We start from the raw sequence: 24,149 nt of genomic DNA, 5'->3' as shown, positions 1-24,149 counted from the left end.
ATAAGGTAAAATGACTCTAATATCTTTTTATTCGAATCTCCTGACGTCAAATTTGCGTAACGGCCGACGCAAGCATAGCGCGGTCACCCGCATGGTTGCCTGAACAAACCTATCAAATGCTCCGCTCATTCATAGGAGGTCAATTTTGTTTGCTTGAAAAACGAATAGCATTGCCTGCACTGAGCCGCTTTTCTTATCTAATTGGCTCATAAGAGCTGAGGAGCACGCTGAAATGGAGAGAGATTCGATGGGGCCAAGCCACTGCACTGAATATCGATAACCGGATGAAGAGGGTGGTTCCGGCGTTTGCGATTGGTCCGCTTTCTCTTAGGGTGCGGTGGCTCGTCGACAATCGCGGCGTCATACAACGGAAGCTTAAGAATCACGCTAATACGAATCCTCAGCAAAGAAGAGTTGGCAGAATGATGTATTAAGTGTGCCGAAAGTTCTCGAAAACGATGCACAGCCACGCAAAAAGCTTTATTACACGCAAAGTAACCCATGCTCTATGGCCGGGGCGAGTGGCCAGTGCCGAAGTGATCGGCAGCAGCCATCTTTTATTCCTTTCGGGGCGGGGCAGTCTGCGGCTATTGAGAAGAAAATTCAGTTTTGTTCGGCAGAATAGTGCATTTTTAGCGCGTAGGCGTCACTTTGACGTGGTAAGTTTTGGGGGTTTTGTGACGTCGCGTGAGAGGCAGGTGAAGTGGTGCAGCCGGAAAACTTTTGAGCAATAACCGAGGAATAATGGCAAAAAGGCGTCGAATTAGAAATACCTATTTCTGTTTTGTTCGGTCAATTTATGCATAATCAGTGTGTACACGTCATATCAGATGGGGAGCTATAGCGGTTTTTGTGACGTCACGTGACACACAGGTGAAGTGGGGGCTAGTCCAATAAAGTTTTTGACCAATCGTGGTGGGCCTATTTGAGAATTGGAATTTAAAGTTTGGAATAGTTTTACGTTATAGCGCCACAGTGTAGTCTTTAATGCGAATCTTTCTGTGTCTCACTCAATATTCCGTGAACTCCGAAGCACAAAGCAGGGAAGCCAACTTACACGTCTGCGTAAAACACTACATATCACGCCGCCGTCGACTGGCCCGCCGGTCAGTGTCTGATAACAGCGAGAAGCGACGGGCTCAGCAAGAGTAGCGCGTGCGGAGAAGCAACATTACAAGTGCACGTTGTGTCTTCTAGGCGTGGCACCACTCCTGTCGCTATTCGCAGCTTTCAGGTAGGTGGAGCCATCACACAGCAACCACGCAAAGAAGTCACCCGGTGATAGATCGAATACACGCCTGGCGAGAAAATGCGAGCTGTACCTCGTCGTCGATGTCTGTCGTGACTTCTCGCGCATGCGGAAAGGGAATTACCAAGGATTGTTTTAGACATTGCCGTCGAACTTTGGCGTTTCAAAAATGGGAAGTACAAAAGCGATCGGATGTGCTCTGTACCACAACGCTCAAACCGCACCGTAAAAGACGTAGTAAGCCGTCATAGTCTTCCTTTGGACAAGTGAGGAAACAAAGAATGGGCTGTGAAAGGGCACATGGAAAACCCTGTTTTGGGATGCAAAACGCCCGGCTTTACCTCACTATGTCACCCCGTAGACAGTCTCATATTCACATACTTGTAACCAGGGTATGTGCGAAACAAGAATGCTCGTATTCTTTGTTTGTAGAATTGGGCCTCTTTATGGTTGCTGCTGAGGAGAACCAATCGCGATCGAGATATATATACATACCGATCGGTCTCAATCGTAAGCGCCTCATCTGATCGGTGTCGTACGAGCCTTTAGGATCGCGACCAAAGCCGATTGAAATCTAACTCGTCGATCGCGACTGGCTCGCTTACGAAAGCTGCTGAAAGGAGCCATTAGGAATATAAATTAGATCCAAGTCAAGATCGGTGGCGATCAAAAGTGAACAATTGCGCGGCTCAATGTGTCATTGATGTTTACTGATATACTGATTATGGCGTAGCGCGCTCGTAACCTTCTCGCGGCTTATAAGTGTGACATTATACACTCAAGCCTGAACTTCCCGAAATGGAAGTGCATTGTCATGTCAAATGATTCCATAGTCGGCAAGCGGCGGCAACCAGCGACCACAACTACACAGGCGGAGATGTTTCCGTTCAAGTGATCACGGGATCGACAGCCATTTTGGATAAGCTGTGGCACCTGCTATAGCCGAAGAAATTTCTGAATTAACTGAGCTTCCCTGCTAATCAGAGAAAACAAGGATCATCTTAGGATCTGTAAAATACAATCCTAATAAGCAATTGAATCACATATGCATAGCATCGGGTCGCTCAGCATTTCGTGGTTTCGTTACGTGGTCGTTGGCTTCGTGTGAACTGTCTTCTTTAAGAAAGGGTGTTCGACTTTTTACGTTTGGTTTTACTTACGAAGCCCTTTCATTACGCTAGTAATAGCGGGTTTGCTGGTATAGCCAAAGGGTCGCCTACCAATCAGGTCCAATAGTATTCTTGTTTCTTGCGGTAACAGTTCTATGGATACTGTGCACGATTTTCAGCTGTCGTCAGCATCGCCGTAATCTTCAGAATGAAGTGTGTTAGCCCCTGGGCCACGGGCCGTATAGTGTCAGTGCAGGAGAAAGGATGCGAGGGAAGCCGAGAAGGATTGTGGCTAGGTGTGGTGGCGTCTTCTCTCGCGCACAAGGAAGGGGAGTGGCGAGGATGTGCATAGCACACATTTTGCGCAGACAGGAGGGGTGGGGGGCGGAGAGGGTCAGGGAGAGCGTAGCATGATGAGTTTCCGCTTAAAATCTGGCCGCGCCTGAACCGGGAGGCGTATTTCCAATTGCTAGTAGGTACAGCGGGGCGTGGCACTTGCGGAGATGACGGACGTCTGCGCGCAGGCGCGAGTAAGAGCGGGTGCGACAGAGGAAATGTGGGATGTTTTGCTCCTTGAAAATACCACTCCGCCTAGGTACTACGGAGGAGTTTCTTGGCGCGCGTTGTATGCGCTGGTCCCTAGGTGGGCCGGCAGAAGTCGCGGGGCATGGTAGTGTTGAACTTAGCAGTCGAAACTTGGTGGCTCGACGCAATTATATTTATTTGATCATGTTTGTACTAATGAAAACAACGTGTCATTATTTCATATTATTGGCGGGGCCTCCAGGGCACCCAAGCGGTAGCGGGGGCATCAAGGCTGCGCGTGCCAGGGGAGTATAAGGTCCGCTGTCCGCTTTCAAGGACAGACAATTTTTTATGCGAACACCCCCTGGCATGCTTCGGCCTCTGCGGCCCCAACCCACGGGCAACCCTGCTTCCAGCTTTGATCCCCCCGCTGCCGCTTGGGGGCCCCGCAGATCCTGTGCCATCTGCTTTAAATAACCTGAGGTGCTCTCCTGAGGCCTCCGTGTGCCGGTTACATGTGCCCTCCTGGAGCAGTGCTTGTAAAAAATCCGAACTCTCATCGCGACGGAAGAAGCGACCCGCGACTTATACAGCACCAGTCAGAGCATTGTCCCTTCAAACACATCGATCACCAAGCGGTGTCCGCGCCCACTGCCTCACCGCACGGGCAGCCAGCGGCAGAGCGTATAAACTCGACCGCACTCCGCAATGCCGGCATGTCTAGGGAACAAACGAATACAACGCGCTCAAATTAACCTCCTCCGTAGTGCCTAAGCTGAGTGATATATTCAAGGAGCAAAAGCCCCCAGATTTTCTCTCTCGCAACCGCTCTTACTCGCGCCTGCCCAGAAATGTCGAACGCCGTCCAAAGCACCACACCCCGCTGTATCTACTAGCAATTGTAAAAACGCAGCAGCGCGCGGCTGGGAGTGGCCGGACATATCCAATTTCGGAAGTAATCCGCGTGACCCTCGAAGCCTAACCATAGGGAGATAGCCGATAGCTTCTTGTGCATTGTGTTCTCGCAAGCCCAGTTTGCGGTGAAGCGAGAGATAGAACGAAGGAAAATTCCCTCGCCGTTGCTGCCACTCTTCACCCCGCCAGCGTTCTGAGAGAGGTCCGTGGTCATCGGGCGAGGTGTGTGCATATATGCATGTGCGCACGTGACACCATGATCATTAGCTTAGTTTATAAGATAATGTTAACAGCAGTTTTAGGGCTGATAAACATACTACTTGTACTGCCCTATAGGTGTGTAATAATTTGCTGTTGCAATCAATGTTCCGTTTTCGGGCAAAATTGAGAATTTATATTACGGCTTAAGGAAATCGTTATTCGACTGACAATGCGAAGTGCATAATTTAAATGAGAACCTTGCATACGCTTTGTCAGAAAGATCGCACTGTACCTGTGGCATTCCGCGGTTACATCCCATTGAAGCAGAGACAGGTGGGGTTGCGTTTCCACAATACGAGAGGGACGTTTCACTGGACATGAATTCGCCAGGTGATCGACATGGCTGGTCAGCATATCGCCCAAGAATGCAAGTGTATTCCTCTGTATGCCTGAAGTCCATTCCTGCGAAGACCACACAGAGTTCATGTAACTGTGAGATTCGATATCTCAACCAAAGGCTTGGCTGGGTTACGAAGTTTACCGCAGTGCATGTGGAACTTGTATCATGTTCAACCATTGCCGTTTCTTCAACCTGCTCCTATAGAGAACCACGCGAGCGCGATCCCATTCCACAAGTTCAGAACGTCGCTCCCGCGAATGGACTATGAACTTGCGATATCGTCCTCAATAGCCTCAGCCCAGGCAATTAAGCCAGTGAGCAGCCGAAGCGGGATCCACAAATTCAGGAAACCTCATATATGTAAAAGAGATCACGCGATAAAGCTTGAAGCTATTGCTTACCTGTCGTCTCAGTGTCATGGAAAATGACGAATTAACGGTAACCATAAGCTGCCACACCGCAGCCGTCGTTCAGTCCTGCTTTTGAAATACGGTATATTTATTTAGTATGTCACTAAAATTTTATTTCCTCTGACACAACCTGATGCAATCTCTTATTACAAGAACAAGTGCAATTTATGGAACGTGTAAGGAAAGTCTGGGTAAAAAAAAAAGATGCTTGCCAGAAAATAGCGATGCTGACTCCCCTAACACGAATATTTGAATCGCTATCATAAACCATTTTCTCGTGGCTCCTTTGCTTTCGTGAGAAAGATAAAAGCATAGAGTACAGTAAATAGAGTAAAAAATAAAGCAGTCAGCACCACTGATGCACGCGCATCTCTGTAAGTCTCATCGCCAGGCCTTTGACCCCTGTGGTAAATTCATTAGGTTCGCACACGCACTCGCGTATCCGCACCGAGACAGCGGAAAATAGCCCGCTATTGCAATAACCAGCATGTTCAATTGTGAAATCGGCGCGTCTTTTTTACATTGGTTAACCCTGGCGACGCTGAAGCTCGTTGCGGATCACTAGGACACCGGTGAGATCACTGAAAGGAAGCAAGGTCACACTGTACAAGGCGCTGGTTTCATGGCTACGAGGCACTGGTGTGTGGTGTGCACGCACTGATTCTCGCTGGAGTTTGCTGAATTGTATACTGTAAACTGCGATGGTTGCATTTTTACCACACTGGTCTCAGCATACAAGGAGTGCATATGCTGTTGCATATTAAATGCTGGATACGATTTGTCGGCAGATGCTAATCTCCTCTCCTAAATAACACTGTATTTTAGGATCATAAACTTTTTTGTTTCATATCGCAGCTTGGAATAAAGGTGCGTGAGCTACAGCGTTTGTGCACGCATATATCAGATTGAAGATCCCTCTTCCTTGTTTTTCTTTTTTACAGCAAAGTTGTATATGGCTAAGGTCTCGGAAAAAATTGGAGGACGCTTAGGCATTGCCGTTAAGAGTGGAACGCGATAGCATTCAAAGGCTCCTGTGTTTTTCATCCTTCTCAGCAACTGCAGCTTATGTAACCGCAAGGTTTACCGGAAAATGCTGGCGGTGAACGCTATACACGAAGGCAAGGTTGCTGGTAGAAACGTGTACTCGTGCGTGGGACCATCTCCCTTTATAGTTTCGCACATTTAAATGTTCAATCTGAGAAGAGCTAACACAAAAGATATGCGCTGTCGGTGTTTTTTTTTCCTTACATCCGTTTGTGGGCTGCATTCTGAAATCTCCGAGGAATAACTTTGTAAAGGATGTAAGACAGGGTACGAGCAACTTTTGTGGCAGAAGAGTGGTTGGATATGGGTGGTTTAAAATTTTGTTCGCAATTCTGTTTGCCCGACGCGGGACACCAGATTTTTCGCGACACGGGGCCCCCAACGCGATTGCGTTAATACTGCATGCGCTTATTGAGCCATGCCGAACGAGAATGTGGGCACCTCTTCGGTGTGACACCCACATCACCTATCGATATTATGAGCAGTTATGTTCGAGCCGTGCTATGGGTAGGACGCGTATTCTGCGCACCAAGGAAAGGAAGCGTGCCCTTCAAGAGCGACGGCGTGAGCAGAAGCGGGAATGGGCGCGAAGGTGGCAAGAAGCCGCGAACGCCGAGCGCGCGTCGGTCAACGAGCCTGGACAGTCAGGTAACCGCCTTCCGTCCGACGAAGAAGAGCAGCGTGCCGGTGAAGATTTCCTTCGGAAAGAGAAACGGGAGTGGGCACGGTGGCGGCAGCGGGATACCACCGACAACGAGATGGCCGCCAACGCCAAGCGTAAACACGATGCCCGTCGGCACCATGAATACCGCTAGGATAATAGGTACGCATTCATTGCTATACACATGCCAATGTACCAGCTACGTGTCGTCGATCGCGTATAGACATGATATTTCCTAAAAATAACATTTGACCATCGTCCTTCAGACCATGGCCATCAATCATAGGGACCATAAAGCGGTTATCACTATGGTAACAAAATAAAATAACTATCGTAGAATTACAAAGTCCCATGTATGTATATTTATTCAATGAATATGCTAATCACTATAAAGAGCTTCCCTGGTCATCCACCTTTGCAGAGTTTAATGTCAACATCTGCTTCTCCTTCTTCTCTACATGATTACGGTCGAAAATCAGGTTCAATCTTGCAAATGTTGGCAACAATCTGCGCCTAAAGTCGCAACGCTTACGCCGATACCAAGTTTGCAACGGTGCGGGGACATTTTTTTCAATATTAAGAGGACATTTCTGTACGACCACTTTCCGGCAGAGGCTCGGCGGGCAAGCTCTGAGCAGCTCCGCATGCTCAGGCCACGATGTTTACGGCTACGTAAATCACCGTTGAGGGTGAGGATATCTCTCCCGAAGAACTCAATGAAATCGCTAGGTGAACCACTGCATTATACAAGCGAAAACACATCAGCAAGTACCCGCTCCCGCAGGGCGGCCGAGCCACCGACACGACACGTGGCGGGATTAAAAGCCAGGCTCGAGCGAGTGTTAAAAAACGGCTATCCACTGCTCCGAGACTGCCTCGCCTACCCAAGGAGCACTTTTGAATCATAATCCGTCCCCATGGACGACCGTACATCAGGAAAATTGGCCACCTCAGAGTTGCCCAGGCCCTCAGTAGCACCGCTACGCTTACGGAGGCGGATAATGGCGGAGGATATTATATGTCTGAACATGGTGCAAAATATATATTGGTGGCAAACACAGTATGAAAGCGCTAAACCATGGCCTACGCCTATGTGAAAGCGTTACTTATTGGACAAGAAAGCTACAAAGTCAGTGCATATTTCGCATCCTCCGAAAATCAGGACAGGGGGGTTATTCGCGACATTGATCCAACAATCGAGAGAGAGGAGCTCAAATGCCTGATCATTCAGCCCAAGAAAGCAAGCGCTCTCGAGGTGAAAAAATTAAAGAACTCAAGCACGGTAGTCATCCAGTTTGACGGACTCAAAGTCGCGGACTGCGTAAAATGCGCTCCCAGTTTGGTCAAATGTTGACTGTATCGCAGACAACCTGAAGTTTGCTATGCATGTGGAAGGCTTGGTCACAGAGCCGATGTTTGCCCAACTTCTTTGCAATTTGCAACCTCTTTGCAATTTGCCGCGGCTGTTGTGCGAGCCACCAGCATGATCAACACGAATATACATCGAATTGCTCCCTTTGTAGAGGCCCTCATTCTACGGCTTACAAAACCTGTAAGTAAAGGTTTCAAATTCAATTTGCAGTTAGACAACGGAGAATTGAACGGTGCAACTGTGAACAATCCAACCAACCAGCTGGGTCACCAACCCCTCTGAACCCAGCCCTCAGCAGCTCCCAGAGATCCAGGAGCTGATCCTGATTCCCTGGCAGCAAGGATGGTGGCTGCCAGGACCGTGACCCTTCTAGAGGACGCTCCACGGAACGCTCGTTTTCTAGGGGCCCCAAACCATCCAGTACCCGCTTCCGCTACAGGGGCCACTCCCGTTTTAGGGGACCAGGAGTTCCGATCCAGGAGCCTGCTAATTGTCGTACCACATGGGCTGACCGGGTCAAGGAATCGCCGAAAAAGGTGACAGGGGGTAAATCGCCAGAGCCTATTGGATAGCATAGTTCGAAAGAGAAAAATCTTCGTCATATTATGCAGTGGGACAGCACACAGCAGAAATTGCAGAACTGAAGAAGGCCAGCAAGCGAGAGACAATTCAACCTACTCAGGCCCCTGCGCCAGAAACTTTCATGGAGATCCATGTAGCTGAACCGACTGTCAATGACCTACACAAAAGAGGGCGTTGGAGATTCATGCCTCAGACAAGAGCACCAGTGTTCCTAAATGGAAAAAGATACAGATAAAATTGGCGAATTCCTAGACAAAGTTCAAATTATAATCGACAAACTCGCGGAGGCGATCACAGCACTTGGGTTCAGATGCAATAGTATGGAGCGCCACATTTGTGCAACGGCTCCAATTATATAATTGGAGAAAGAGGATAGTACCGGCACTGAAAGGTCGGCAGCGGCTACACTCCATCGCATATTATAATACAAGCTAAATACTACCTCCCACCTTGGCAGCACATCACAGGGTAAATAATGTCTGGCAGTGGACCTGTAGGGGACTCGATCTAAAAAGGATTGTCCTCCAACAGCTCATTCGCAGCCTCCCAGAAAAGCCATATATCCTCGTAATACAAGAAACACTCACAGATAAGGTCTCCCTACCTGGCAATAAATGGCATACCCAGCATGCTGATCGCAAAAGGGGCATCAGCACGTTGGTAACAAACAAATGTACGTTCGTACGCCACGCTTTCAATCTTGAATCTAATAGGATTAAGCAATCGCTCGTTCAAATCTTCCCCAGCGGACAGTTCAAGACCAGCATACTTATACTTACCATATGCCGTACAACCCAATACCTCAGGCAAAGATTCGCGCGAATCATCAACAGGGCCACAAGCAAGCCGAAGACATTCCACTCTTGGTAGACCGAGACATGAATGCTCCGCATCAAGCATAGGGGCACCCACTAGCTAACCACAAGGGTGTTGACCTACGGCAAGTCACAGTCAATAATAACCTTGCAATTATAGCAGATTTGGCTTTTCCGACCAGGATCGGCAACTCCTGCTCTAGGGATACCACACATGACCTTTTTTTCATACGGAATGTAGAGTCGGCCTTTTTGTCCACCCTCCACGTGGACCTAGGTAGCGATAACAATATCCTGGCCACCTCCGTCAGCACGAGAAGCGGGAACCTCAAACAGTTCACTATTACAGACTGCGATTACTTTCGCAAGATTGGGGTGCGAGCACAAATACAGGACTCAGCACTTAGCCTAGACCAGTGGGCTGCACAGTTAAAGCAGGATATCAGGGTGGCGACGAAAAAGGTGCAGAGTGAACTGGAGGTGGACAGGATGAATGGCAACGTCGCTAATCTTCTATAACTCTTCTTCTAAATCTCCTAAAACTCCACTGTTAAACAGATGGAAAGGGCAGGAACTAAACCGAAGGCTCCGAAAAAAGGTCGCGGAGCTCAACAAAGTTATAGAAGATCACTATCAAACCCTGAGAAGACAACAGTTGGTGTGAGGTCTGCAATTCAGTGGATAGGCAGATGAGAGTTGGAACTAAACAGAATCTACTAAAGTATTTGCTCAATCACACCAATACCAAGTAAAACCAATCACAAGGGATAGCAAAGGTTCTACGAGGGGCATCACAATCAGAGACACTAAATACCGCACTCGGAAGACTCGCTCGCAAATATCTGCCAGTGGTATACTCGAGTAACCAAGGCTCATCTCGCCCTACAAAGGCTCATCTTGCCCCGAGCTAGCTAACCCCTTCAAATTATACGAAGTGAGGGAAACACTGCAAAATGTACATGGCAGGTTGGCCCTTGGTCCTGATGGCATACCCAACCTGGCCCTCAGAAACTATGACGACGGCTTCATAGAATAGTTAACAAAGGAGATTATTGGAATATGGGAGTGAGGGGCCGTTCAGGAGTCCCGAAAAATGGCCTCGGTCATCCTCATTCCAAAGCCTGGAAGACCCTCGGGTCTCGCAAACTTCAGACCCAGTTCGCTCAAATCTTGCGTGGGGAAGTTGGCGGAACATGTCATACACAATCGCATCTACAAATACATCGACAAACACGGATTGTTTCCGTGCAATGATCGGCTTTCGTCTTGCCCTGCCAAAGCATGACGTGATGAAGCTCATAAAGTGTGAAATCGTTGACAACGCCCCGAAAGATATAAGACGCATCTTAAACCTAGAACTGGAGAAGGCGCTCGACAATGTATCCCATGCTCACATTCTGAACTTCATCTCGGAGCTCAATTTGGGAGAGGCCTTCCAGAAATACATAATTTCACACCTCAGCGGTCGCACGGACACGCTCAAAATCGGTGACCGCCTGATAGTCTACTATCAGCGACCAGTTCAGTTTATGTATCTCTTCCCGCATGATAATTCCACTATCATGCAGGAGGAGATACATAGGTCAAACTGATCGCTGCCCTAATAAAAGGCTAAAGGAACATGATCGCCATGTGCACCGGGCTATACAGGGACACTTAGTAAGTCACTGTCACGACTGTGGACGAAAACCGAATTTTTATCGTTGTGAAGTACTAAAAAACCACCCATCACATCTTACGTGGGAGATTATTGAAGCTGATTTCACAGCAAGGGCAGCAAGGGCTGGTAGCACGTGCGTAAGCGCACCATCATTGTGCCTATCCCCGCAGGAAGTAACATTTCTTGATTTAACCTTGCATGACAGAATTGCGTGTTCTGTCACTCATGATGGTGTATTCTTCTTTTGGTGTGACGTTTTGTGAAGTGTTGTGACGACATGTCCTGACGCTTTCTTGTAGCTATATATTTCGTGCAACTTGCCAAGAAATCAGTTGGAAGTAAGCACTCTGTCCTTTTATCTGGCCGGCTCGGCTTGCTTATTCCCTTCCACGTTGCGCTGTACCGGTTTTAGAATGCGATGCCACCTCGCCCAATCCTCAACCCTAGTTGTGCCATCCCCAGAGCAGACCCCATTCGGGTCCTGGGCATGTTCCTCGAATACAGTACAATACGACGCTCAACAAGCACCCAGCCAAGACCGGGAACATGATCAGGCTCATCAGCAGAGTCTCGAAAAAGTGTGGAGGGTTCAGGAAGACAACCTCCTCAGGTTATTCCATGCTTTCCTTATGAGTCATAGTTTATGTGGCAGCCATGCACAATTGGTATAACTCTAAGAGGAAAAATTGAACATGCTCATGAGAAAGAATCAAAAGAGTACGAGGCATTTCTTTACGGGTGAGCACTCACCTTCCTATGCAACTACAGTGCACAACACAATGAACGAGATAATCGAGGCCGAGGAGAGCCGGTCCAAGTGGCCCGTCGGTCCTGTACCCCAGCTGGAAAGAAGATCGTGGCGGTTCTCGGGATCAACCCTATCCACATGTAAGAAAGGTAATATCGAGTCTTAGAAGATGAAAGGAACAACATACAAGTCGCACCGTTTCTCCGTAATGTTCATCCTCTACACAATGTAGGCAGACGCAGGGCAAGAGCCCTCGCCCTCCTCAAGAATACCAAAGACGATCCCTACTCGGTGTTTTCGTCAACACAGCCCAATATGCAACGTCGTCTAACTTGGCCATAGCGCTCATTCATCACAGCGGACAAATAGTGAATGCAGCTTTCCTGAGGTGTTCAATACCATAGCCTCCTGAGACCCGGGATGCATTTGGGTGCACAGATTTTTCCCAAACTTTCAGAATAAGTCAATAGGGTTAAAAAGGCGAAAAGTGTTAAATATTTTTCCAATAGCCCTGATAGTTACAGCTCAGCGCGATGTCCAATATATTGGACACTGGGATTCTGCCCGGTCTTTTTTCAGCCAGCGCACACATAATGACGTACCGCAGATATGGTGCGCAAACTCGTGTGCGAAAATATTTTAATAACTCGAAAGGCAAAGTAGTGAATAAAGTACATAAAAAGAGCATTCCTCTGTCAAAAAAAATTTGCTCTTGTGTTCACTTCCTGTGGGAAACTTCAAAACACCTTTTTGTCCTTGGTGATGCAGAAGAGCCAAAGAGCTGCGCGTAGGCTATTGTATTAACTTTATTATAAAATCAAAGATATGCCCTGAAAGCAGGTAGAAATACGAAAAACATTGCTTACTTCTCCGGCAGCTGCCGTAAAACGCCGCACCGCTGAATGTCGTCATTGTGTCACTGTTTCGGCAGGAATTTGAATGATGTATGTTCATCAAAGCTGCATAGATGGCGCAATTTGGTGCTAAAGAACTTTATTTTCATGTCGCAGCCTCTGTAGTCTGCAACGGGCAGCGTTTGCAGTGTCTGCAAGCATTGAGCAGAGGGTAGTGCTCTTTTCTTGGGGTTCCCGAAGAGACAGTCAAGCCTGCTTTGATGGCGGATGCCACTCGGTTTCGTTCTCACTCTCAGTTTCATCCTGCTGCTTCCCTTGAGCCACGAGAGTCTCAGCAACAGATTGGCGGAACTGCATATATTTCAGTATTTCTTTCCGCTGTTTCTATAGGGAGCGTATGTCCCGCGTGTACTGCACCTTGGAATTGTTGAGGGCAATGTCGAAGAGGTGAAAGATGGCTCTGATTGTCCACTTGTTGACGCGTGCTTTTATCCTGTAGTAACTTATCATTCGGTCTGCGTTGTCAACGCCGGCCATGTTCACGTACATGCGCACAATATCTGGTAGATGGATATCGATGTTTTTTTTTCCTTACGAGACCGCCTGCGATAGGTGTCTTGCGGGTCCTAGCCATGGATTGAAAAAAGATAAGTTATCGGCTTAATTCATCAGACATGCGAGACCGGTCCCCTAAAGAAAAAAAAGAGACGTGATTTCGTCCACAAGCCGCTAAATGCCAACAGTAGCCGCCTGCTGTTCATAACAAGGCCATCACAAAAGCGCGGTCAAAATAACCGGGTTGAGTCCTAGCGTCCAACGTAATGGACACGCGAAATCAAAGGAAGCGTAAAAAAAAGTGAGCGCGCGAACAGTTTAAATTCCGCATTCTGCGCGTACGCTGTTGTATTAACTTTAATATAAAATCAAAGATATGCCCTGAAAGCAGGTAGAAATACGAGAAACAGTGTTTACTTCTGCGGCAGCTGCTGTAAAACGCCGCACCGCTGAATTCCGCCATTGTGAAACTGTTTCGGCGGGAATTTGAACAATGTATTTTCATCAAAGCTGCATAGATGGCGCAAGCAGGTGTCCAATAAGTAGGACAGCGCAGTTTTATGAGGATGAAAGCCTTGTCACAGGATTACTGGCTCATTCATGAATGTCCAATATATTGGACAAATCTCCATAGCCGGGTCTCAGGAGGATAGAGAGAGGAGCAGGTCGCGGTTGCTATAGCACTCATGTAACAGCAAAACAAAATGTTCACTGATTCGAGATCAGCGGTATGGGCTTTTGCTTCAGGTTCCATCGCCGAGGAGGCTTACAAGATTTTCAAGAACAAGATGATCTCTCTGCGCACCATCACGTGGTCCCGCCGCGCCTCGACCCCCACCTTCACTCCTTGTCCAATTTCAATGACATCGCCCATTCCCAAGTACCCGCACTAACGCACCGCGTGGAAGCAGGGGCGAACTCACAGCCCGGGGTTCTCAAGCTTCGGAACCCTCTCACAACTTTCAACGAAATCACTAAGCACAAACACCTGGGTAGGAGGACTTATCCTCTCCGTCATGGCGAACTGGCTAGATCCATGACGTCCACATTAGGCGTGCTTCAGACTAAGCCCTATGGCAACTCGTCCTTTTTCATACGATTACTCCACAGGCTTTATACTATAGTTGCCCCGACTGTGGGGCTGTGAGCAATCTAGAGCACACACTCTGGCGATGCCCTTCGTAACAGGGACCCAATCGCATCACGCAAGAAAAATGGAGCTCTGCCATCCAGAGCTCAGAAGTTTCCCGACAAACATGGGCTACCCATGATGCGGCGGTTAGGGTCGGCCTGCCAGTCCCCACATGGGAGTGGCCCGCAGCTCTGCCCTAGCGCAGGGTTTCTCAGGTCCTTGCCAATAATCTTTTGTCTGTCTCTCCCTTTTGACTGTTCGGAAAGCTATGTTCTTGAACGAAAACACGCAAATGCAGCGGCGCCTTGTTTTTAGTAGTTCGTATTTCTTTGCTTTTATTTAATACATATCTGGAAACATCAACAAGGGCTCATTGCTCAGCAGACCCGCAAGTTTACATTTCGTGCACGTTCACCGCACTTCTTGTGTCAGAGTCCATAACGTGTTCCTGTAATGGCTCTCTGTTTGTTTCTGAGTGATGACGCAACTGATAACTGCCAGTTACGGCGCTGTTGTGAGGACGCACCAAATAAACCCGGCAGTCGTTCGGATGCGTTCCAATGGACCCGGGGAAGCCTCCCGCCGATCGATATTATTACGATATCATCGAGCGATGCTCAAGGGGCGAGCCACCGCGAGAACGACGATGAAGTGGGTCTGCGCCCTTGGCGCGAGCGAGTGTCGGCCTGGCGGACTGGCTCCAGTGTAAATCTCATGTATATAGCCCCTCTCAACTGTGTCTTTCCAAACGCAACATTCTGGTGGAGGTCAGCGATCCCCGTCCTCACGACGGAACACCGGAGTGGTCGGTACATCGAGCTTGTCACCATGCCTCCCGGTGACGAGACCACCTCTGCAAAGGCTTCGGTTTGTCCGAGTGCTTTTATCATCAGGGTTGCCCAACCTCACAACCCTGGTGTGTGTTCTGGCCTGGAGGGAGAAGACGTTGACGATTGATTCAAGCTCTATGAACACGCCAGCGCTAATACCAGGTGGGACCCAACGATCATGCTCGCCAATGTCATCTTTTATCTCGGCGGCACTCCACGCGTGCGGCAACAAGCACATGACGGCGATATAAACAGTCGGGACAATTTCAAAGAAAAGTTCAGGGAACTGTTCGCCGATCCCATTGGGCGCAATGCTGCCGCGAGAACGGCTCTTGCATCTGGTGTTCAGACATCTACAGAGCCGTACGTTTCATACATTCTCGACCTCTTGACTCTCTGCCGCAAAGGTGATGATACTATGTCTGAAGCAGATAAAGTGTCGCATGGGCTGAAAGTCATCGCCGACGATGCTTCAATTTGCTTGTTTTCGGCCACGTCTCGACCATCGACTCCATCATCAAGGAATGCCGTCATCTTGAACAAGCTAAGAGTCGCCGTATCACACATCACACCACGCAGCTACCGAACACTGCTGCTACGTCGACATGTGAGGGTCGACTGCGTCAGACCACCCCCTTTGACGACGTAAGCCTCATTGTTCGCCGTGAACTCGAGGCCGCATGTTTGCCAGCTTTCTCAGCGACACCTCCCGATCCACCAGCAACCTCGATTGCGATGATTCGGGCCGCCGTCAGACAGGAATTTGAGAACTTCGGTCTCAGCTCCGTGTGTTCATCGTCTGCACCCACGATTCCCCAGTTCTCTAGCAGCCCTCGTCGTCCCCGGCAGTTCTTTCTCTGCCACATCTCGCCGCAACCCGTCCTTATGCCGTACGCCTGATGACAGGCCGATCTGCTTCCACTGCTGTCGCATCGGCCACGTCGGTCATCACTGCTACAACCGATGGCCACCACCTCTTCGGACATCAACCGCCGCTCATTCCCGCCCCTTTGGACCGTCTGTTCCCTATGCCACCCACCATGACCCCATTGCCGCTGATGATCCTGCCCCAAAACTTCGCTACAGCCGCTGGCCCCCACCTCGACGCCATCAGTCTCGTTCGCCCCAACCCCGTCGCTTCGCTCCGTCGCCTATCGCCTCGCTAATCCAGCTGGAAAACTAGGCACTGAAGCTACTGGAGGTGAAACGGTGTTGGCCACCATGCCCTCAAATCCTCTGCTCACGTTACACACGAACGAAAACCTTTTTGACGTTGACGTTGATGGCTATCCTGTCACAGCACTCATCGATACAGGGATACAGAAAAGTGGGATAAAAAAATAAACTCTGGCCTCTCACCGGCCAAAACCAGCATTTCAATGTGAAGCACACACAGTAGTTGGGTGTAGGAATCAATTTTGACGCACTCGAGTTCTTGAACGGGCACAAAAATCTAAGTAAACGCGCGGTCTTTCTTTTTTTGCATTTTGCTCCCATTGACGTAAGGTCACCGCGGTCTTGAACAAACCGACGACCTCAAGCATAGCAGGCAACGCCAGAGTCACTAAGCTACCACAGCAGGTGAGAACCGGGTTAGTTGGTTTGGGTGCTTAATAGCAAGTGCAGCCAAACCTCGCGAGAAAAACAAAACCAAAAAAATGTGCGATAGTGAACACAACCACAAACATTCTTAAATACAGCACAGTCCTTAATCGCGAAAAATCTGAGAGGTCTCGGAAAGGGTACGAAGAGGAGGGGATCTAACTTCGCTTTTTTGCATACGCGTTACATATGGAACAAGTGGCGGTTATTAAAGTAGGAAATACCGCGTGGGTGCTTTTGACTGGATTTATCTATAGGTTGTCCACCGTGTGCATTGGTTTAAATGTTGACGTTGCGCATATGGAAAAGAAGTACTTACCAAGGGTCATTCCACCCTCCCCGGGAACGGAGGCAAAGCCTTGCACCCGTGGAAACTCGTAGATGGTAATCTTGCCGAAAGAGACAGTTTTGGGCGGTCGCCTCTGTGGACGTCCTCCTGGTGAACCGTCACCGATACGTGATTCCAGTACCAACCAGTAACCGCAGGGTTGTGTCCGTTGGTGCAAATCCCACACTTCTTCGGCTTCTTCCTGCACTTTGACATGATGATAATGTTAACACTTAGGGCACGTACCCACCAAGGTACATAAGCCAACATTCTGGCAGTGGTGAATAAACAGCCCATGCTGCACCTTGAACGCTTTCATTGTTATCATAAACTATACAACGCACTTGCTGCATCCATAAAGGCAATGTTTAAGCTATGTTTCTAGTCATATCAATGAAATTATGGCAGAATAATAAAGCAAGATGTATCATTGTTTATAGTTAGTGGCAAGAAATGTAGCTATTCGAAATGTTTTAGGTTTCTTCAATAAGTTGCGTAAGCAACAAAGCTTGGGCATTGGTTTTTACGCTGATAATGTGAATTTTTAATTTGCTATAGTTGCTACTACATACCAAAATGGCTAGCCATCACTATTCTAGGCTGACTTTCATTTTCATTTTTTAACTGACTATATATAGTAAGAGGGCATTCTAGAGTAACCACAACACTATACAGACGGTTGATGTTAGCCGATGCAGAACTTATACAATAGCGAACTTTCTCATGCTTCATGGCACAGCGGAAAAGTCTCGCGCTCCTGATTGGGTGGTCTTCTTGTGGCAAAGTGTTTTTAAGGCGGTATTATTTTTTTTACTTCTGCTGTATTTGCACTTTTTTCGTATACTTCAGTACCACGGCTGACGTGAAGGGCTCCTGCGAAGGGAGGCGAAGCGACCCGTGGCGTAGCCCTGTGGGAGGAAAATTCCAGTCTTAAGTATACGCTGCTTTAGCGGCCGCACCTAAATGAATAATGATGTTTTTACGTTGTTAATGTTAACCTTAATGTTAATGTGCGCCACACTGATACGGCCCGCCCCCATCCACTGGCTAGAAACACAATGAGCACATAACATGCGATTGAATAAAAAGGGGCCCTATCAATTTAGCAGTGGTGGGGCTCGTCAGCATAATTTATACAAATTTGTGAAAGGTACCTTCACCGTAGTGAGTGCCCATTTTAAAACGTGCTCATTCATAGCCGTTGTGACCTTCTAGATAAAAAAAGAAGGTTCCAACGTCGCTGTTTCTGGCGAACACTGCCCAGCAAAATTATATTCTTCCAAAAGCACATTGTGCATACAGAGTTCTGGACACGCTTTAAATTTATGAACTGCCAGAACACAGATATTTCCAAATCTTGTCATTTGAATCGGTAAAGAAATAGATTCCGTATTCTGAAGCACAACGCTTTCAAAAAAGCATTTCCTATATAACCGTGGTTTGTGCGGGCGTCCACGAATACAATAGATGAGGTTTAGAATGCTAAAATAACTAAAAGTTGGGCGATTAGGTAAGTATTTATGGTTAATCGCAGGGCGTACAAAAGACGTAATAAAAGAACTTACCAGTAAAAAGTTTACCCACAACCAATTCGTTGTCATTGTGCTTATCACTTACTGCTTCTCGTGATTCTCGAGTAATGAGGACGCTTCATTTATTGGTACCTGGTTGCCATGAGGAGTGTCATTATGCAGGCAGTATCAGGCTCCACAATTACCAACTCTCTGGATTACCGACATCTTGTGTACCCTTGAAACAAAGATTTTTTCCAAACACAAAAAAAATAGCATGAGGCTCCGGTGCCGTATACCTACGTTGAACTTCTATCTATAGAGGTTTGGTCTGGTCCTGTCACCATTGTGCTAATTCTGCGGCGAAGCGGAGACAATAGACCATTCCTTGTCTTGCAGGTGTTTTTCTGTTATAAGAAAACGGCTACTTGAAATCCCGCTTCACAATATTGGCCTAGATTTACCAGTACATGTGATTCTATTTTTGGAGCCTCCATTATTGGGTTCAGTCACATAAATGTTTGCTTGGTAAACCAAAATTACCTAATTGAAACCAATCAATAACCATGTTACACTGATCGTCCTCCCTCCCCACTACAGCTTTCTTTCATTTATTATCGATTATTATATCTTTTTAGACACGCTTTTCTTCGGATTGTTTTTTTCCCACACACAAAAAGTTTACTTTTTAAGCTCCAACGTTCAAATTTTAACTCCCTTGCTTTTTTATAACCTAATTGAACCATGCGATTCCTGGCCAATCTCCCGCTGTGGGTATGTGCCACAACAACTCAGCACAACAACCACAACAACAAGAAAAACCGTTTATGGCGTGCTGGGTCAAAGCAGTGTCACGCGATGCATCGAACGCGCGGCAGCGTTGCTTCGAACACGGCGCAAGACTGCGTCGCAATTGTGATTGGTGGACTAGAGAGCTTTTTCTGCGAATGTGCAAAGAGCGTATTCCGCAAGAGTTCACCTAGTGGACTGTGCATGTCGGCCGCTGTGGATTAGATGCAGCTGTACGAGAGAGGAGGAGGCGAGCGTCCCTAGCCAATCAGCAGCGGCCCAAATGCCCAGTCCTCTAGGTAGACTTGTACAGAATACCCCCCCCCGCTACCCCCCAAGACTGTTCATTTGATACATATTTACGCCATACGATGTGATGCGAGTTTCTGGATTGCTGCGATGCTGTCAATACATGGCGGATGGAATAAACACGTTTTACAAGTACGTCTCGACGTCTGTCACGACTAACTGGCCACGAGGGTGGGTTACTGCAAAATGCACTGGAGATGGCTACGTTTGGCAAGCTGTGGGGGTTCAATCTGGACACCGCGGAATTCGTTGTATACTTTGAGACAGTCGAGTGCTTCATCGACACCAACGACATTGCAGGAGAAAAAAAAAACTGCACGTCTTCTTAACTACTGTTCGCGAAAAGGCTTACCGGACGCTCAGGAGCGTGCTTCGTCCAAAGACGTCCACAAAGGTGGCATACGAGGATGCCTTTGATGCACTGCAATAGCACTACGCTCCCGCGAGTTCCATGGTGAAGGAAAGTTATCGCTTCCAGCAACAAAAAGAAGGGAAGCATAAAATTAGGACGGACATCATCGTGGGTCTCAAGAAACAGGCAGCAATTTGCGCGTTCAGCGCGTTTCTAGAGGAAGCTCTGCGGCATCGACTAATAGCCGGCGTTCATACATATCCTATACTCTGCTGACTGTTAGTCGCACCCGACGCTGAACTGACTTGGGAACGCACCTGCACTATCGCTGAGGCTATGTAAGCCGCGGTGAGAGGCACTCAGCAAATGGTCTCGATGAGAAGCGAAGTTCTGGCTGCGGGCGTCTGCGACATTCACTGGCAATAATAAGAAGCAACAGGGCGGCGTCAAGAAGAATGTACTGGCAAGAGCGCCAGGGGAAGTGCATTCGTGAAGGCTGAAAAAACCGCGTCGCATGGGACTAATGCTTTGTTTCATCGCTGTGCGGGAAACCATGCGCCAGAAAGTTGCCCATTCGTTAAGAGTACTACTTACAAATGTCCGAAAAAAGGGCGCTTAGCTTATGTGTGTAAAACCAGCGTGGTTAAGAAGCTCGACTATGCTGTCGAGGCAAATGTGTTACCCACGCAATGTCACACAGACAAAAGTTATGGCAGGGCTGCTATTACAGTTATGTTAGAATTAAATAGAAAGGAAGTGACCAAGGAGTTGGATAAGGTGTCTGCTGTGTCGGGTACATCCGAATCTGAGTGCGTGAAGGTATTTTCCCTCAGTTAGCTTCACACAAGCTAATGTGAACTTAATCACTTACAATGGTACACTTGTTGGGATTATAGGGGTGATGTTGATGCTCCATACTGTGATCAATGATATTTATTGCCGAAGGTCATAGCAAAGGATGCCGAAGGAGCTTGGATGCCAACATTGCTTGGTCTAGACTGGCGGAACAAAATTAAAATTCGTTGGCATGAAGCCATGAATGTGAAGACTGACTAAGGCGGTTGCGCTAATTGAAATCTACAAAGAAGTATTTGGACCTGGCCATGGCGCTATGAAGGGCTTCAAAGCCAGTATTAGGCTAAAGAAAGGAGTTACGCCAGTCTTTTGTAAGGCGCGGCCTGTGCCTTATTTTCTTCGTGAGCAGGTTGAGCAGAAATTCATGTACGTTGAAAAGGCAGGAGTCATGTACACAATAAGGCACATTGCTTGCGCGACGCCTCTTTATCGTGCCTACGAAAGATAGAAGGCTGCCTCGGTGCATTGACTATCGTGTCACTGTCAATACGGCAATAGAAGTTGACCATTACCATCTGCCCTTACGAGAGGATATTTTCATGACATTGCAAGGCGAAACGGTCTCCTCGGTCATACACCTATCAAAGGCATATCTACAGCTTGAATTAGACGAGCTAGCACAAGAATTGCTTACTGTATACACGCAACTGGGCGTTTTTAGGTTCCAGTGCCTGCCTTATAGCGTCGGGTGAGTGCCTGTCGTATTCCAAATAATAAATGATGAAATCTTGGGCTGCTTACCGGGAGCCGCCTGCTACTTGGACGATGTCGGCATATCTACTGAGAACTACGAGCAGTGCTGAGAGAGAAAGCGAGAGTTGAGCAAGTCCTCATACGCCTATAGTTATGTAAGCACGGTATAAAGATCAACGCCTGAATGTACAAGTTTTTCCAGCAGAAAGTAACTCACCTGGGTCACCAGATTGACAGACACGGTCTGAATCATACCGTGGTTAGAATACTGGCCATAACAAAACGCACGCAAGCCGGTCAGTGCCAAACAACTGAAGGCCTTTTTGGTATTGGTAAATTTTATTCAACCTTCCTGCCAAATTGACAATGTTATGCTGTAACCTTTACATCGGCTGCTATGCAATGAAACCAAATGGCACTGGTCACGGCAATGTTATGATTTGTTGGAAGTTCGGTTTGGTGGTGGCAAGGAATACGTGTTTTGACATCTTGAGAACAGAGTCAACTGGCTTTATATATTCAAAAGTAAAAGCAGTCTGGCCAAATGGAAGCGGTGACACCTCAGTCGGGCAGCCGGTCCTCGGTTCTAAGGAAGAGCAGGTGGCAATGACCTCCGCGGCGACGCAAGATGGATTTCCGGAGCAAGGGCAATGACCCTCACTGCGGGGACAACAAAGTGACGGATGGTCACTACAGATGCATTCAATAAGTGCATGGCGCTGGTGACTGATGGAACTATGTTTGAGTTGTACGGTGTTCGCAAAGACAATCAAGTCACATGCGATGCCTCTGATTATGGCGTCGGAGCAGTGCAGTCGCCGGTGCAGAATGGCGTTCGGGGGCCAATAGCTTTTGCGTCACGGTCTCTCACCGCGTCAGAGCGCAACAACGGGCATATTCAAAAGGAAGCCTTGAGTATCGTCTTTAAGTTAAAAATTCCATAAATATCTGCATGAAAAAAAACTTTAAGGTAGCAACAGACCACCAGCCTCTGACAGTAGTGTCCGACCCAAACAGGCACGGAAGCGCTTTTGCTACAGCGAGAGTACACAGATACATAGGCGCCAACTGCCCCGGAGACCCCTCTGGAGTCTTCTCAGCGACACCCCCCCCCCCCCCAGAAAAGAGCTGTTGGATGCTTTTCAGGACCAAACTTTCATGAAAGTACAAAGAATCCACATGTGCAGGAATGATAACAAATACGAAAAAAGCCTAGTGTACTAACCATTGGTATAATGCGCATGTGTACTGCTTGTGTACGGTGTGCACTAGTCCTTCGGCATCGAAGGACCAGTGCACACTGAGCACCTGCAGTACACAAGCACACTATACCAAAGGTTAGAACCCCCCCCCCTGGCGATGCCGCAGACCCCTCCCCCTCACCTCCCCCTCCCCCACCCCCCACACACCTAAAGTGCCATTACCAGAACTTTGTCACCCACATCATTTCAAGTTCCTTTTGACTTGCCTCGACCTTTTCACTTGAAACTTTACTGGGGCTAATAGCTTACTGCATCTTTGTTGGCCCGGATGTGCGCGGCTTTTAATTCATACTTTCGCTTTACTTCTGCAAATCCTGACAATAAGAGGACACGCGTATTAGAAGCACTAGGGGCGGCTGCCTGATCAGTATTTTCTAACGTCAAAAATGTTTTAAATTTCCATTGTAAATACCATGCACATACACAACATATCTAAATACACACACAGGAGAAAGTTTATTATATTTTTAATGAGATGCAGCTAGCCAATTAAAAATTATTTCTAAATTGCATAAAGAATTATTAGGATGCTGTATGTTTACCACACTTCAACTTGCTTTGCGTGCATTATTAACCATCAAAAAAAGCGTATAGACTTCATTGACCCCTTCGGCAGCCTTATTAAGGGCGTTTGAAATGCACGTGAATGTTACGTGTCTCAGTAATGCTCTCCTTCCAGTAAACAATGCTAACGACTCATGAAAAGTGATATTTCTAGAAATTTATAACATTTATTAGGGGTCAAAACATCATCAGTTGCATGCAATGGCCATAAATATATAGAGGGTGTCCCAATTAACTATCATGCACCACGATTAACAAAAGAACAGTGCGTCAGCCGAAGAAAATCCAGTGCATATTGCATGCCATCCAGCGGAGCAGCTGTCAGTAATATTTTCGCGATTGCAAGTAATTAGCTAACTAGACGCGTGTTATCCTAATTAACAAAGTGACAATGAGGCATCTAAAGGCACATCCAAGGGAGATCTAGCTGCGGTATTTTCAGCGGCGCACTAATAGCATGACATGGCAAGAAGTTTATTTTGGTCCCGAGAAACTAGGGCCAGAGGGCAAAAGCTCCCGGGTTAAGTCGGTGGCTCCGCCCCCGTAGGCACCGGTAGGCCAAAGGCTTTCGCGATGTCGTGAGCTCTCCGGAAGGCCGGGAAGTAGCGTCCAATTTTTTTCTTACGGATAAATAAATCCCGCTAAATTTGAAGAATACCACGTGGCTGCGCTCCTACCTGGATCATCAAGCAGCGTCCTCGAATAGGCTCCGTCTGAGTTAGAACGAAATAAAGCAAATAAAGAAGACATCGTGGTTGAGCTAGTGCCTTATCTGACACGGACACAGACTAGAAGCAGACAGGACGAGCGCTAACTCTCGTT

The 24,149-nt window shown here is 47.7% G+C and overlaps 1 protein-coding gene across 1 annotated transcript in view; it reads right to left on the bottom strand.

Moving 5' to 3' along the window:
• Positions 1-21,754, bottom strand: part of LOC139052972 (cysteine/serine-rich nuclear protein 1-like) — an 84,313-nt gene extending 62,559 nt beyond the window's left edge. Inside the window, exons 1-3 of the mRNA XM_070530118.1 lie at positions 21,719-21,754; positions 16,984-17,194; positions 4,292-4,461 (exon numbers count right to left, since the gene is read on the bottom strand). Coding sequence (XP_070386219.1) covers positions 4,292-4,461; positions 16,984-17,194; positions 21,719-21,754 — 417 coding nt within the window. The remainder of the gene's footprint in view (positions 1-4,291; positions 4,462-16,983; positions 17,195-21,718) is intronic.
• Between the last annotated feature and the right edge of the window lie 2,395 nt (positions 21,755-24,149).

Source organism: Dermacentor albipictus, unplaced genomic scaffold (genome assembly GCF_038994185.2).
Source record: "Dermacentor albipictus isolate Rhodes 1998 colony unplaced genomic scaffold, USDA_Dalb.pri_finalv2 scaffold_48, whole genome shotgun sequence".
NCBI lineage: Eukaryota > Metazoa > Arthropoda > Arachnida > Ixodida > Ixodidae > Dermacentor > Dermacentor albipictus.
This window is presented reverse-complemented; position numbering and strand designations above follow the sequence as displayed.